The sequence below is a fragment of the Pecten maximus genome, chromosome 9, assembly GCF_902652985.1.
Source record: "Pecten maximus chromosome 9, xPecMax1.1, whole genome shotgun sequence".
Lineage (NCBI taxonomy): Eukaryota > Metazoa > Mollusca > Bivalvia > Pectinida > Pectinidae > Pecten > Pecten maximus.
The window spans coordinates 37,849,230-37,867,621 of record NC_047023.1 but is presented as its reverse complement, the minus strand read 5'-3'; the positions used below and the strand labels follow the sequence as shown (position 1 = coordinate 37,867,621).

The 18,392-nt window shown below is 36.7% G+C and overlaps 1 protein-coding gene across 6 annotated transcripts in view; it reads right to left on the bottom strand.

Annotated features, from left to right (window-relative positions):
- Nucleotides 1-18,392, bottom strand: part of LOC117334222 (multiple C2 and transmembrane domain-containing protein 1-like) — a 205,417-nt gene that overhangs the window by 60,408 nt on the left and 126,617 nt on the right. For 5 of the 6 annotated variants that reach the window (XM_033893711.1, XM_033893714.1, XM_033893712.1 and 2 more), the window contains one exon: nt 2,118-2,223. In XM_033893711.1, coding sequence (XP_033749602.1) covers nt 2,118-2,223 — 106 coding nt within the window. Of the gene's footprint in view, nt 1-2,117; nt 2,224-8,395; nt 8,611-18,392 lie in introns of those variants that run through there. The other variant, XM_033893713.1, reaches the window with a different exon arrangement.

Sequence of the window (18,392 nt, the reverse complement as noted above, 5' to 3'; positions counted from 1 at the left end):
AGACAAAGCATGATGACTATAGGTCATCCTTACCCTTTTGGTCAGATGACCTAAAAAGAGTGTTGGACAATTTCACAAGATGAAAGAATCCTGTATAGACATATTTTGAACCTGTCTTTAATAATATACTTCAAAAAAATTCTGACAAACATGATTATGTAACAATTCAGTTTGTACAACCCATCAGGCTGTCAGGAACAATTTTCTGGTAATTATCAATAATATTTTCATAACATTTCAACAACACGAACATTTATCAGTACAGACAGACATTACAGAAATCTATTGTTATTTTAATTACACTTGTAGCTCCATGCCTTAACAGAGCCTGATAGACCTCGGCCTAATGGGAGGGAGACAGGTTACCAGAGAAATCTCCCTGCCATGTGCGTGTTGAAACATAATGGTACCAGGAGTAAGACAGCTCAAGAAATCATTATTGATATATCAAATTATTCTGTTGAAAATTCAATAACATGAAGTCTGTCAGCAAACTGATTAGTAGATCCAGTTTTAGGATTTCTACACTTAGTGACTATACAGTATAAACGTAGATTCTTTAAATGCTTTGGTGAAACTGCATAACTGTTGGGTAGAATGTGTCTTAATGGTTCAATCAGTACTCCACAGGGGTATTAGATATGAGCCTAATATGTTCTTTTTAGTTCTTGATAATGAAAAACAATTGTTCCATATCTTTAGATAAACAAATGATAAACTTAGAATGTTTTGATCACATTTATTTTTCAACTTTGAATCTATTCTAGATACAAAAAGTCAGTATATGAATAGCAGAACCCTTTGTCACAACTATTGATTTTGTTGGTTTTCTCAGACAAACTTTAATACAATAACAGAATTCTATTCCCTTATTCCATTTTATACCTAATATGTCTGGAAAGAAAATGTCTATGACTCTATCAAGTATGATTGCAAATCACATTGCACCAGACTGAAAGACTCGAATCAATTTACCAAAATGTCGAAGGAAACTATGGTGCATTTCCAAACTAAAATGAAATCACCATGATAACAAGTAATTACTTCTCAAAAATTATCAATAGTGAAATGCAATATAGCATTTGTTTTGATGTGTGTTGGTGAGAAGTTAGATTAAATTTCTTCCCCAGCTATTGCAGTTCAAAATACATTTCTGAAATCCTATCGATGGTTTTATCACCTGGATACAATGTCAGATGCAGTTACACACCACAAACTTTGTTCTGTGACGTAATGTAACTAACACTAGTCATGTCTTAATGCACATCTCCAGCAATCAAGTTTTATCTTTTTACCTCTTCTCACACTCTCTGGCTGTCTCTCTCCTCCCCAAAACCTTTCCATTTGTTTCTCTGTCACTATCTTACAGCTCTTTTTCTAACTGCTCTCTCCCTCATCTGTTTTCCCACTCTCTCTGTGACCATCTCTCAATCCCTCCATTCCCAACCCTGAAACTTTTCCATTGGTCTCTCACTCTCTCCATCAATTGTCTCAGCTCTCGATCTCTCTAAAGGTTTCTCCCTCTCTGTGACCATCTCTCAATCCCTCCACTCCCAACCCTGAAACTTCTCCATTGGTCTCTCACTTTCTCCAACAATTGTCTCAGCTCTCGATATCTCTAAAGGTTTCTCCCTCTCTGTGACCATCTCTCAATCCCTCCACTCCCACCCCCTTAGACTTCTCCATTGGTCTCTCACTCTCTCCACTAATTGTCTCAGCTATCGATCCCTCCAAAGGTTTCTCTTTCCAATCTCTTTATGTTTTGTCAACTTTCTCAACCCCTCCCTCTCTCTCTCTTCCTTATCTTGCCCTTGTCATATCTTCATTTTTTCCTTTCTTAATTCTTTCTGACTATCTCCCTGCCTCTCTCTATTTTGTCTCTTTCTCTCTCCTTCCATATCTCTTATTCTCTCTCTATCTCTTGCTGTCTCTCCTTTTTTCTCAACTTTTCCTTTCCCTTTCTCAGAGTCTCTCCCTCTCTCTATTTTTCTTATTTCTTTATTTTTCGGACTATCTCACTATTTCCATCACTCAATTTGGTCCACATCTCTAGGCTATTCACTAAGGTGTTAATAAGGTCTACTGTTATCTTGACCACACACCCATACTGTACTTACCACAGCTGTCTCTCACTACTAAATCACGACCTTCTCGTAGCCATACTTCTAGGACAAAGAACGAATGCTGCATCAACGCCTGCTGTCGCTGTCTGATGTTTAATTCCTACAAAACACAAACCAAACTTCATTTTATCAAACATGCTTTTAATATTTCTACAATCTCTATAACTAATTCCTACAAAATACAAACCAAACTTCATTTTATCAAACATGTTTTTAATATTTCTACAATCTATATAACTAATTCCTACAAAATACAAACCAAACTTCATTTATCAAGCATGCTTTTAATATTTCTACAATCTCTATAACTAATTCCTACAAAATACAAACCAAACTTCATTTTATCAAACATGTTTTTAATATTTCTACAATCTATATAACTAATTCCTACAAAATACAAACCAAACTTCATTTTATCAAACATGTTTTTAATATTTCTACAATCTCTATAACTAATTCCTACAAAATACAAACCAAACTTCATTTTATAAAACATGCTTTTAATATTTCTACAATCTCTATAACTAACCAATCTCATTTACAAATTTTTACAATATGGGGACAAATAAATATGTAAAACCATTAGGTGATCAATACATGGCTAATGCTTCATATCCAGAAATGGTAACGAACACTATCACTTCTACTACTGGTAATACACACCTGGTGTAAATAAAATATTAATGTAAAAGGAAAAACAAAACCTATGTTGAGCAAGAAAAAAAATTGAATAGATTAACTATGCTTTTGGAAGGAATCAATATCAGCACATTTTCAGAGCACTTATTATTGACATTCAATCAGTAGGACACATTAAGGGTAAATCCCAATTAATTTTTTTCATCATATATTTGGTTTATTATAGTTTAACATCCATGATGGAGACATGAATGACATCTGTTTATTATAGTTTAACATCCATGATGGATGACATGAATGACATTTTGGAGTATTATATTTTAATGTCCATGAAGGATGACATGAATGATATATAAACAATCAGTTATTTCACCGCAGTCATTTTATACTTATATAATAAACCCAAGTGACATTTTTCAGTATAAAGACAAACACATTTGTTCATTAAAAAGTTAAAAAGATATTGTCAAAATCTGTGGGGTACATCATGTGCTGGCGAATTAACAAAGGGTTGTAACTTCGTCCACATCCCAATGAGTAATCAATCTTCATTTGAGTCTCATCAATCACTCCAAATCTCAAAAGAATTGTTGGAGAACTGTGGGATTGCAGATAAGTTGAAATTAGCAGGCGGACAGATGGACCACAGACATTGATGATACATGTATATTATGCTATATTTTTGGCAGCATCATTCACCGATATTCATTGATTTTATTTGGTATCTCAGATGTTTATCCAAGGGAATGTTTGTTTTCATTGTCATGGCAACATAAATGTATTATTACCAGTCTGCAAATCAGGATGCAGTACATATGATGAGGATATGAAAGGAAGAAAAGTATTGATTGCTGTCAATCAGGTGATTTTCACGAGACACTAAATCACTATTGTATTCAGAAACTATATATCGGTGAAAAAAATTGACTGACATGTTATTCAGCATGACACGCATTCGTTACAACAAAGCTTACCTGCTGTTTACAGATTGAAATGTGTACAAAATGAGGAAACCCCTTCAGTTCCTATGAAAATATAGGAGACAACCATTCAAAGTTGTATCAATAATTCAGCTGACACTGGAGGAGGCCGATAAAAATCGTTTCAACAACAAAACTGATATTGTAATATAAAGCTCTTGGTTAAATAATACAGCAGACCACTACTAGATGACACATTTGTTTTTCTTCTAAACACAAGCAATAATTTCTAAACCTCAACTCTAGCTTTATAAATATCTATGAGGGAAAATTGTACTGAAGCTGACTCATAAGTAAGCAGGGTATGTAGGATGGAATAACCCCAGACAAACACTACTGCAAACAGCATGATACATCCATCCTTATACCCTTCAGTATGTTGTCCATAGGATTACCTCTCTTAAATCCATAGAAATATTTTCTGTAAGCAAGTCCTCCATGGAAACCTTACCTTGACTTCATAAATCAGCCATGGAAACATTGACTTAATAAAACAGCCATGGACACCTTGACTTAATTGGTAAGTCAGCCATTGAAACCTTGACTTAATTGGTAAGTCAGCCATGGACACCTTGACTTAATTGGTAAGTCAGCCATGGAAACCTTGACTTAATTGGTAAGTCAGCCATGGAAACCTTGACTTAATTGGTAAGTCAGCCATGGAAACCTTGACTTAATTGGTAAGTCAGCCATGGAAACCTTGACTTAATTGGTAAGTCAGCCATTGAAACCTTGACTTAATTGGTAAGTCAGCTATGGAAACCTTGACTTAATTGGTAAGTCAGCCATGGAAACCTTGACTTAATTGGTAAGTCAGCCATGGAAACCTTGACTTAATTGGTAAGTCAGCTATGGAAACCTTGACTTAATTGGTAAGTCAGCCATGGAAACCTTGACTTAATTGGTAAGTTAGCCATGGAAACCTTGACTTAATTGGTAAGTCAGCCATGCAAACCTTGACTTAATTGGTAAGTCAGCCATGGAAACCTTGACTTAACTGGTAAGTCAGCCATGGAAACCTTGACTTAATTGGTAAGTTAGCTATGGAAACCTTGACTTAATTGGTAAGTTAGCCATGGAAACCTTGACTTAATTGGTAAGTCAGCCATTGAAACCTTGACTTAATTGGTAAGTCAGCCATTGAAACCTTGACTTAATTGGTAAGTCAGCCATGGAAACCTTGACTTAATTGGTAAGTCAGCCATGGAAACCTTGACTTAATTTGTAAGTCAGCCATGCAAACCTTGACTTAATTGGTAAGTCAGCCATGGAAACCTTGACTTAACTGGTAAGTCAGCCATGGAAACCTTGACTTAATTGGTAAGTTAGCTATGGAAACCTTGACTTAATTGGTAAGTTAGTCATGGAAACCTTGACTTAATTGGTAAGTCAGCCATGGAAACCTTGACTTAATTGGTAAGTTAGCTATGGAAACCTTGACTTAATTGGTAAGTCAGCCATGGAAACCTTGACTTAACTGGTAAGTCAGCCATGGAAACCTTGACTTAATTGGTAAGTTAGCTATGGAAACCTTGAGTTAATTGGTAAGTTAGCCATTGAAACCTTGACTTAATTGGTAAGTCAGCCATGGAAACCTTGACTTAATTGGTAAGTCAGCCATGGAAACCTTGACTCAATTCCTAAGTCAGTCATGAAAACCTTGACTTAATTGGTAAATTGGTAAGTCAGCTATGGAAACCTTGACTTAATTGGTAAGTCAGCCATGGAAACCTTGACTTAATTGGTAAGTTAGCCATGGAAACCTTGACTTAATTGGTAAGTCAGCCATGCAAACCTTGACTTAATTGGTAAGTCAGCCATGGAAACCTTGACTTAACTGGTAAGTCAGCCATGGAAACCTTGACTTAATTGGTAAGTTAGCTATGGAAACCTTGACTTAATTGGTAAGTTAGCCATGGAAACCTTGACTTAATTGGTAAGTCAGCCATTGAAACCTTGACTTAATTGGTAAGTCAGCCATGGAAACCTTGACTTAATTGGTAAGTCAGCCATGGAAACCTTGACTTAATTGGTAAGTCAGCCATGGAAACCTTGACTTAATTGGTAAGTCAGCCATTGAAACCTTGACTTAATTGGTAAGTCAGCTATGGAAACCTTGACTTAATTGGTAAGTCAGCCATGGAAACCTTGACTTAATTGGTAAGTCAGCCATGGAAACCTTGACTTAATTGGTAAGTCAGCTATGGAAACCTTGACTTAATTGGTAAGTCAGCCATGGAAACCTTGACTTAATTGGTAAGTTAGCCATGGAAACCTTGACTTAATTGGTAAGTCAGCCATGCAAACCTTGACTTAATTGGTAAGTCAGCCATGGAAACCTTGACTTAACTGGTAAGTCAGCCATGGAAACCTTGACTTAATTGGTAAGTTAGCTATGGAAACCTTGACTTAATTGGTAAGTTAGCCATGGAAACCTTGACTTAATTGGTAAGTCAGCCATTGAAACCTTGACTTAATTGGTAAGTCAGCTATTGAAACCTTGACTTAATTGGTAAGTCAGCCATGGAAACCTTGACTTAATTGGTAAGTCAGCCATGGAAACCTTGACTTAATTTGTAAGTCAGCCATGCAAACCTTGACTTAATTGGTAAGTCAGCCATGGAAACCTTGACTTAACTGGTAAGTCAGCCATGGAAACCTTGACTTAATTGGTAAGTTAGCTATGGAAACCTTGACTTAATTGGTAAGTTAGTCATGGAAACCTTGACTTAATTGGTAAGTCAGCCATGGAAACCTTGACTTAATTGGTAAGTTAGCTATGGAAACCTTGACTTAATTGGTAAGTCAGCCATGGAAACCTTGACTTAACTGGTAAGTCAGCCATGGAAACCTTGACTTAATTGGTAAGTTAGCTATGGAAACCTTGAGTTAATTGGTAAGTTAGCCATTGAAACCTTGACTTAATTGGTAAGTCAGCCATGGAAACCTTGACTTAATTGGTAAGTCAGCCATGGAAACCTTGACTCAATTCCTAAGTCAGTCATGAAAACCTTGACTTAATTGGTAAATTGGTAAGTCAGCTATGGAAACCTTGACTTAATTGGTAAGTCAGCCATGGAAACCTTGACTTAATTGGTAAGTTAGCCATGGAAACCTTGACTTAATTGGTAAGTCAGCCATGCAAACCTTGACTTAATTGGTAAGTCAGCCATGGAAACCTTGACTTAACTGGTAAGTCAGCCATGGAAACCTTGACTTAATTGGTAAGTTAGCTATGGAAACCTTGACTTAATTGGTAAGTTAGCCATGGAAACCTTGACTTAATTGGTAAGTCAGCCATTGAAACCTTGACTTAATTGGTAAGTCAGCTATGGAAACCTTGACTTAATTGGTAAGTCAGCCATGGAAACCTTGACTTAATTGGTAAGTCAGCCATGGAAACCTTGACTTAATTTGTAAGTCAGCCATGCAAACCTTGACTTAATTGGTAAGTCAGCCATGGAAACCTTGACTTAACTGGTAAGTCAGCCATGGAAACCTTGACTTAATTGGTAAGTTAGCCATGGAAACCTTGACTTAATTGGTAAGTCAGCCATGGAAACCTTGACTTAATTGGTAAGTTAGCTATGGAAACCTTGACTTAATTGGTAAGTCAGCCATGGAAACCTTGACTTAACTGGTAAGTCAGCCATGGAAACCTTGACTTAATTGGTAAGTTAGCTATGGAAACCTTGACTTAATTGGTAAGTTAGCCATTGAAACCTTGACTTAATTGGTAAGTCAGCCATGGAAACCTTGACTTAATTGGTAAGTCAGCCATGGAAACCTTGACTCAATTCCTAAGTCAGTCATGAAAACCTTGACTTAATTGGTAAATTGGTAAGTCAGCTATGGAAACCTTGACTTAATTGGTAAGTCAGCCATGGAAACCTTACCTTGACATATAAGACAGTGATAAAATCTTTCTCTAAATTAAGTCATCCATAAAAATCTTTCCTTGAAAAGTTACACAAAGGAACATTTTTGTGAAGTAAGCATACAATTTACTGTACTATTCAACAGAATCCTGGTCATTAACATAGATACGGCTCAACAGAAAGGCAATATGAAAACTAATAGAAAAACAAAAGCAATTCCTGAAATCACGGACTTGTAATTGACAGGTGGCGACCTTAATATTACCTAGCCTGGTAGATATAGTGGTCAAATGGACAAAGAATGACCTCAGGTAGTCAAGCAGGTCTACTATCAGCCACAGGTAACAACACTTAATTCAGATCTCTATTATGTATATCAGTTTAAAAAAGAGTTTCAATTTGTTGTATTTATTTTGGGGTTTCAAAATAACATCTGTCATGAAAACCACACACACTGAACATTCCATGTTATACAGTAGTAAACTGTCACCTCACACCAGTCAATGAGTAGGCATGATTCTGGTCACATGTTAACAATAGTTACACATACATGTACAAAGTACAGACATTAGTACATTTAAAACTGTTGTTTACCAGTTTAATAAGTAAATGATGGGCTACTTCATGTTTACTATAAACAGACAGTATTAACTTAAAGCTGATCATACTAATACACATGAATGACTGTATGATATCCACTCCATGCCATAAAGACTGTGCCTACAGCACACTGAAACAATCTGTCTTCAAATCAACAACACAACATTAAACTTACAACATGGAATAGTCGTTTAACTTTGTGGAGTATCTTTGTCAACATGATTGTTGTATCCTTTCCTCATTCCTGCTGACCATTAGTGTTGACGACCTTGTTCACCTGACCTCTAAACCAAAATTTAGACATCCAAACAGTCTTTATGATTAGTTAGTCTGATTGTGGTTCGATCACCAGGGTTGGACTTGATAACGAGCTCCTACACCTGGGATAACACATGGACATAACTTCACAGGTAAACATCCAGGTCTCACACAGGTGAAAAAATGTAATGTCACCACAGTAGTGGGGATGAACGTATATTCATAAAAATCATAAAACTACAGCACACGTTGGCAGGTATAGTTCCTGACAGTCTAATACTAGCATTCCAGGCCTGATCTGTATGTTGAGCCCCAAGGGTCTTTTAATCTCAGGTTCATGTTGAGCCCCAAGGGTCTTTTACCATCAGATTCATTAAAATACCAGATTGTATGCATGAAATATATGATTAGATAACAATCCTATTTACTTCTGGTGAGACTAACGATGAACCTCAGTCTACACTAACATACCTATACAGGTCAGGAAAATCACACTATCATGTAGACTCGTCAGTATGGGGGCACCTGAGGGAAGGTATCGTACCTATACTAGCAGTATAGGAACATGGATATCAGATTTAAGAACATCGGTGAATGTACAACTGTAGAATGATACCTGATGGTGGGTGCTAACTTACAGGTACTCACTGGACATACGGACATAATGAAGTATTGTTTTTTATCCCGAAAACAACAACCCCCCTTCCCAGGTGTAAACACCCTCCCAAGGTGTAAGCACCCTCCCCAGGTGTAACACCCTCCCAAGGTGTAAGCACCCTCCCCAGGTGTAATACCCTCCTCAGGTGTAAGTCTTTATTATCAAAGTCTGGGAAGGCATATTTGCGAACTACTTTTGGCAAACTATTTTAAACTGATGATTCTGCAAAAATGAAAAAGGGAAGTTTATTTGTAGGTAGGGGCTTATTTGCAGATAAATATGGTACATAAAATTATTTCATACTTAATATATACTTAATTACTAGAAATGGCCACAATATTGCTCTGTATGGAACTCTTGAAATTTAGATATATGAAGGTTAAATTATGAGCATTTTTTTATGGATTGTGTTACAGAGTAGATAACTACCTCAGCATTGGTACTCAGGTTAGTTTCCAAGTAACAATTAAAACAATGACATCTGCAATACCTCTTAATAAAATGTGTTGTCCTTAAGCTTATAATTTCAACAAGCTAAGGAGGTACACATCTGTATAATTTAGCATTCATTAGGGACACATGATAAACAAGGGCAATAACTTTGTATATATTGGGACAAAACATCTAATGTCTATATATGACATTGTCAACTCAAAAAATGCTCATAACGCTTTTGCAATTCAGAATTCTTTTAATTTTTTTTTAAGTAGGTCGTGGTCAAGGTCAGTAGATCTGCAAATGTAGTATCAGTGGAAAGGTTTTCTGACAAGGAACACATGAAATGATTAATATGGAAGCCTTACATGACTCATACAGTTAACATACTGTGGTCAAGGTTGAAGCTTTTTAAAATTAGGTCAAAGGTCACAGTCAAGGTCAGCAGGTCCAGAAATGTACCATTGGAAAAATATTGTGACAAGGAACACACATGTGAAATGTGTAAGCTGTCCTCATTAGCATCAACACTTATTACATTATTTTACAACAAGAGGCCCATGGGCCTTAACGGTCACCTGATTTTGAAATATTTCAGTAAATTTGATTGACACTTTTTGGCCTTACCTATCAGTCTAAGGGATCAGCCAGGGCCAAAATTTGCATACCATTAAGCAGTCATCCCATGCTGATAATGTTAACAAATTTAGAATGAATTTCAAAACAAATAAAACAAATGATAGTCAAAAATGTGATTTCCCTACCACTATAGTAAAGTTTATCCCCTCCCATGGGGCAAACATGAGACCCCAGGGCTAGGAAATTCACAATTATGGTAAAGCACCTTAAGACCCTTCCATCTGTGAAGAGTATTTAATTCTACATTATTTGGGTTGTAAGAAGAAGATCTTTAAAATTTCAGTTAATTTGACCCCCGGGGGTCAGTCAGGGCAAACATGTACATACCATCAAACTGTCATCCCAAGCTGATAATGTTAACAAAGTTAGAATGAATTCCAATAAAAATTAAACAAATAATAGCTATAGTCAAAAATTTCCCTTTATATACAAATCCAACAAATAATAGTCAAAAATGTGATTTCCCTATATAAACTATAGTAAAGTTTACCCCCTCCCCAGACGCAAACATGAGACCCCAGGGTATATGAAATTCACAATTTTGGTAAATCACCTTAAGACCCTTCCATCTATTAAGAGTATTTGATTCTACCGTATCTGAGAGTAGAGAAGACGATTTATGAAATTTCAGTCAATTTGACCCTTTTTGGCCCCGCCCACCAGCCCCTGGGGGTCAACCAGGGCCAACATGTACATACCATCAAACTGTCATCCCAAGCTGATAATTTGAACCAAGTTAGAATGAATTCCAATTGAAATCCAACAAATAATAGTCAAAAATGTGATTTCCCTATATAAAAGTTTACTTCCTCCCCAGGGGCAAATGTGAGACCCCAGGGTCATGAAATTCACAATTTTCGTAAAGCACATTAAGCCCCTTTCATCTATGAAGAGTATTTGATTCTACCATATCTGAGAGTAGAGAAGAAGATTTTTGAAATTTCAGTCAATTTGACCCTTTTTGGCCCCACCCACCAGCCCCTGGGGGTCAACCAGGGCCAACATGTACATACCATCAAACTGTCATCCTATGCTGATAATTTGAACCAAGTTAGAATGAATTCCAACACAAATCCAACAAATAATAGACAAAAATGTGATTTCCCTATATAAACTATAGTAAAGTTTACCTCCTCCCCAGGGGCAAATGTGAGACCCCAGGGTCATGAAATTCACAATTTTGGTAAAGCACATTAAGCCCCTTTCATCTATGAAGAGTATTTGATTCTACCATATCTGAGAGTAGAAAAGAAGATTTTTGAAATTTCAGTCAATTTGACCCTTTTTGGCCCCGCCCACCAGCCCCTGGGGGTCAACCAGGGCCAACATGTACATACCATCAAACTGTCATCCTATGCTGATAATTTGAACCAAGTTAGAATGAATTCCAACACAAATCCAACAAATAATAGTCAAAAATGTGATTTCCCTATATAAACTATAGTAAAGTTTACCCACTCCCCAGGGGCAAAGATGAGACCCCAGGGTCATGAAATTCACAATTTTGGTAAAGCACTTTAAGACCCTTTCATCTATGAAGAGTGTTTGATTCTACCTTACCTGAGAGTAGAGAAGAAGATTTTTGAAGTTTTAGTCAATTTGACCCTTTTTGGCCCCGCCCCTCAGGCCCCTGGGGGATGGGGACCATATAATTCACAATTTTGGTTGACCTTTAGCCATAGAAGCTCCCTGCCAAATTTCATTGAATTTGGTTCAGTGGTTTTGGAGGAGAAGTTGAAAATGTAAATTGTTTACGGACGGACGACGGACGAAGCACACCGCACGACGGACAACGGACGACGACGGACAAAAGGCGATAAGAATAGGTCACTTGAGACTTTGTCTCAGGTGACCTAAAAACCTGTCTATGGATGCCACCTCTGGCGGTATAGCAATAGCAATTGAATTTCTATATCAAATCTAAGACCTACAGTCTACATAGCAACTCATCAATCTCATCAATGAAAATACCGGTATTCAAAATATAAAAGAAGAGGAGAAAGTCTTGAAAGAAATGTATGATCCAAGGTATCCCATATATGGACATAATAAACATTGGTTAGTCAGGTAGATTAATATCAAGTGAATTTCTCTCCCAGAGATTTTTCAAAGCTGGCTTTTGAAGTTAATCCTTCCAATGAAAGGTTTTTAAAGTGTGATGTCTTATTTCACAATAGTCAAATTCTCTGCTTACTGAAAAGCGTCAATAAGACTGTCTTATATTTGGTGACATTGCCCTAATCCCACATTATTGATATTCTGTGTAGACGATACAAGATCATTTCAATAACAGACAAGCTTAATAATTACATCAACAATTCATCTGGTGTTCTTGCCCTTGAAATTAGGTATTTAAATGTGACACTAATCAAGTTTGACCACACATTGTTAGAATAATTAATCTGACCATGCAGTCTGAGTTGGAAAAGTAAAAATAGCCACAACTTCACCAAAACCAGCTATCCAGTAACAGAACTGACCAGTTCAGCTATGAGAATGTGCCCTTATCATTTTTGTTGATGTGTGAATCCCATTCCTATATCAAACAACCTAAATCCTTTTCTTGTACACATGAATTCTATCTATTTTGATAGTTTTACCCCTACTTCGGGCAGTTTTTTGTTCTAAGGAAGGAAGGGCAGTTTTGTTTTGTTCTTAGCAAGGAACCTCAGATCACAAGCCATCAGCCAAGCTGTCATGATTGTGTCCTTTAACAGGCATTTTGAATATTGTTCAGTGAAGTAGCCACCTGCTACTACAAGAAAGTCATGCCCTGTGGCTGTTCAACAGGAAACAAAACTAGCAAATTAACGAACAAGGTTACACAGTCATCTTCTTTTTCATGTTACGAGCTCATGGTGTTCATTCTGAGGTTCAATACAGTAGATATCACCTACTTGGCCATGTCCTACTGACAGTGGTTGAAATATTGTTAACAAGGATTTTTACACCTTTTTCTCTCATCCCTACCGGTATCATACTGGTCTGTCCAGGTAAATACACCCATGCTTGCTGTGTGTGTATTACCTCGCTTCCGGTGTAGGATAGCCACGCACGCGCAATGATACAAAAGTAGGTCGCCGAACCGAAAGTAGATCAATCTATATTTAAACATTTCAACAATACATTGAATTAAGATATGTAATCAGATAATAATTTTTTTTATTTATGATATAAATTATGTAAAAATACACGTTCTTTTATTGTTTTTTATTAATAAAACATGGAACTATATTTTCACGCGAAAGGACACACTAGCTTGGCCGACATCAAGTGATTTGGCTTCGCTTGCAATGACAGGGCTGCTGAAACAACGTTAGACTGTGGAAATGAATGGTTTCCTTCGTTTTTAGAACAGCAAATGTTGTTTGCATATATGGGGTATGGTAAATCGATTGGCGCTGTTCTTTTTTTATTATATGCAGTAGAAAAAAAGTTTGGATTGAGAAAAAATGGCGTCTATCTGAGAAAGCTATCAACAGATAGTGCCTATTTTTGCATATTTTAGGTTGGGGAATGAGAGAAAAATACTCAATCCTATGTGGTTCATGTAGGATAGGGATATTTCACCCTCTGGGTCACAAAATGTGGTAAAACCCTCAGTGGAGCCTCGGGTTTTACCACATTTTGTGACCCCTCGGGTGGAATATCCCTATCCTACATGACCACATATGATAGAGTCTTATATACTTGATCATGGACTTGACTATCAACCTTATAAAAAGTTGCATAAAAATGTTAGACTTAGAGAAAGCTTTCTGGGATTTTAATGGGAGATAATTGACATGTGCAAACCTGTATTGTTACAGAATGGGTACCTACGGTTTGTGATTCATACAACACTACTGCCACATGGCAATTTGATACATCCTTTTCTCAAATTTGTCATAGAACGCCACGCAAAACTTGATATGAAACTGTTAATTTTCATGGAATCTAATTCATCCTGCTGATTATAAAGCCAAGCTCTCATATTTTATCTCCAATATTGTTACTTCTAACAATTGGATTCAAGAGAGTTTCAGCTGGCTGTCAATGTTAGAGTTCTGTTACGATGAATGTTTTACATTAAGTCAATATTTCATTGCTGACTCTTTCCAATGTAAATTGATTACACAAATAAGGACTGGAAAAGCCATACATACATCAGAGATGTAATCAATATAAGGAATCATTAAATGGTAATACTACTTCTATAATAAGACTATTCCAAGAAATTAAATCAAAAATCACAACAGGGCTGGCAAGAGAGGTACCATCAACCACCCCATGACCCCACTCCCACACCTCCATCAACAGAACCTGTTGAGCTTGTAAGAAAAGTTGTAAGGATTTGGTTGAATTTATGCCCTCTTATAGAACTCTGTATTATGCCATGATCAGTAGCGATTGGCTGGCAGCATGTGTCTAATATGTAGTGGTGTTCCTATAGTAAAAAAAAGTTGAAATGGATCGACTACTGCCGAAGATTGAGTGTTCATCCAAGATTGTGTAAGCTCGATTAATCAGGCGTAGTTTTGTACTTTTCAGAGAGCCTTGTAATAATAAATTAATTTTGACAATCTAGACAAATAAACCGAAATACAGACTTTGTTTATATTAAACGTGTCTGTCACAAACACAATAGAATTTATTACAATAGAACAAATCTTCCTGGCTGACCGACACCAGAGTTTCCACCGAGGAAGCTAACAGACAACTAGGACTGATAATGTTGTGTCCTGATTTCCTGGTTATCAATAAAAAACATACTGTCAAGGATGCAATTTTCAAAGACTCAAAACTTTATACATTCAAATGTTTAAAGCTAAATTTTTGCTGAATTATGAAGAAAGATTATACCTTTCCGTATGATTTTTATTTTCAAAATATTTTGTGACTTCATTTAATCTTCTAGTCAAAAATAGACCCACTTAAAAATATCAACCTAATGTAAATTCATGGCTGGTTAGTTTAATGACATACATCCATACCCAAAAAGTATCACCTTTCAAGTTATAAGTCATGAACAGAGACTGACTTCTGATTTGCTTTCAGATCATGTCTACTGGTGGTCAAGCTAACTAGACAGATTCTGACCATCTACTGGTGGTCAAGCTAACTAGACAGATTCTGACCATCTACTGGTGGTCAAGCTAACTAGACTGATTCTGAACATCTACTGGTGGTCAAGCTAACTAGACTGATTCTGACCATCTACTGGTGGTCAAGCTAACTAGACAGATTCTGAACATCTACTGGTGGTCAAGCTAACTAGACAGATTCTGAACATCTACTGGTAGTCAAGCTACCCAGACTGTTTCTGACCATCTACTAGTGGTCAAGCTATACACAGACTGCTTCTGACCATCTACTGGTGGTCAAGCTACCCAGACTGCTTCTGAACATCTACTGGTGGTCAAGCTACCCAGACTGCTTCTGAACATCTACTGGTGGTCAAGCTACACCGACTGCTTCTGAATATCTACTGGTGGTCAATCTAACTAGACTGCTTCTGAACATCTACTAGTGGTCAAGCCACCCAGACTGCTTCTGAACATCTACTAGTGGTCAAGCTACCCAGACTGCTTCTGAACATCTACTAGTGGTCAAGCTAGTAGCATTCAGAAAATGAACATCTTCAAGAAAGTCATACTAACCAGACTGATTCAGCAGTCATAATTGGAACTTCATTAAAAAGCTGGTTAGCACAATGCATATAGACAACTCCACACTGATTCAGAAAGGAAAATTGTGATATTGTTAATAGAGTTCTGTTCATGAGCCAATTGTTTCCGATGGCCAGTTGATAAATTTAGTGAGATTAGACCTGAGATGGTCACAGGGAAGTCCATTATTATGCCAAAAATAATAACCAGTAGGAATAAGTTCCGGACAGCTACTAATTACTGCGGCTTTGTAGCATTATTTACCTTACCCTGCCAGTCTGCTGCCGGTTATAGGGTGCAGGGTAATACAGATTAATTAGAACAAGTAAACCACAAAATCTCCTCAGAATCTCTAATACTAAGATCCACGATATCTCCCCAGAATCTCTAATACTAAGATCCACGATATCTCCTCAGAATCTCTAATACTAAGATCCATGATATCTCCTCAGAATCTCTGATACTTAAAGATCCACGATATCTCCCCAGAATCTCTAATACTAAGATCTGTGATATCTATTCAGAAGCTCTAATACTAAGATCCATGATATCTCCTCAAAATCTCCAATACTAAGATCTGTGATATCTCCTCAGAATCTCTAATACTTCGATCAATGATATCTCTTCAGAATCTCTAATACTAAGATCCACGATATCTCCCCAGAATCTCTAATACTAAGATCCATGATATCTCCTCAGAATCTCTGATACTAAGATCCACGATATCTCCTCAGAATCTCTAATATTTAAAGATCCACGATATCTCCTCGGAATCTCTAATACTAAGATCCATGATATCTCCTCAGAATCTCTAATACTAAAATCCACGATATCTCCCCAGAATCTCTAATACTAAGATCCATGATATCTCCTCAGAATCTCTAATACTTCGATCCATGATATCTCCTCAGAATCTCTAATACTAAGATCTGTGATATCTCCTCAGAATCTCTAATACTTAGATCCATGATATCTCCTCAGAATCTCTAATACTAAGATCCATGATATCTCCTCAGAATCTCTGATACTAAGATCCATGATATCTCCCCAGAATCTCCAATACTAAGATCCACGATATCTCCTCAGAATCTCTGATACTAAGATCCATGATATCTCCTCAGAATCTCTAATACTAAGATCCATGATATCTCCTCAGAATCTCTAATACTTCGATCCATGATATCTCCTCAGAATCTCTAATACTAAGATCCATGATATCTCCCCAGAATCTCCAATACTAAGATCCACGATATCTCCTCAGAATCTCTGATACTAAGATCCATGATATCTCCTCAGAATCTCTAATATTTAAAGATCCACGATATCTCCTCAGAATCTCTAATACTAAGATCCATGATATCTCCTCAGAATCTCTAATACTAAGATACATGATATCTCCTCAGAATCTCTAATACTAAGATCCACGATATCTCCCCAGAATCTCTGATACTAAGATCCACGATATCTCCTCAGAATCTCTAATACTAAGATACATGATATCTCCTCAGAATCTCTAATACTAAGATCCACGATATCTCCCCAGAATCTCTGATACTAAGATCCACGATATCTCCTCAGAATCTCTAATACTAAGATCTGTGATATCTCCTCAGAATCTCTAATACTAATATCATTGATATCTCCTCAGAATCTCTGATACTAAGATCATTGATATCTCCTCAGAATCTCTCATACTAAGATCCAGTATTCTATAAAGCACAAGTAAGTCAATTGTATAGATAACAGTAGATCTTTCAGTCTTTGAACCACCAAGACTTCAAACACAAACACAGCATTTCTTAAACTGAAACCGCAAGTGTTATTTTTAATTGAAGATATATTAAAAGATAAACAAACAGCAAGTCTGTACTGAAGAGTTGGATGTGGTCTACAAGGCTGATAATTATAAATCTTTGAGTCAGGAGAAAACACATTTTATCTCTGGCTCAAGTGGAAATCCACATTGCAATATGGTGTCAGAATGTACTAAATTAGACACAGAGTTGACGGAAACTCCAAATTTTCACAAACCAAAATAAAACCTTCCTGTTTTGATGTGAAAATGTCAAAATCTGCCAATTCATAGCAATGTTTCATCGAACTCCCTTCCTCCTTCTGCCATTTTTTTTTTATGAAAATAATTCATCAATCAGTACCTGAAGTGAATGTTTAATCATCAGGTATATGTAGGTCAACAGCTATACCTACACACATATCAGTCCACCATGTAGCTAGTATTCAGATGTTAAAGTTGGCTGGCTCTGAATTTTATATATCAACGTTATATAATATACATGCATGAGTATATAATATCTTTTGGAGATTAGGCCACAAACATGTAGTTTCTAATCTCTATGACTTTGGACCACATGTTTTAATGATGGTACACAAACATGTAGTTTCTAATCTCTATGACTTAATTTGGACCACATGTTTTAATGATGGTAAAGAACTTCCAATATTTCACCACATTTGAGTGCCCCTTTACTAGCTGATTCCTACACCTACAGTAGAAAAACTAGTGACATGTCATA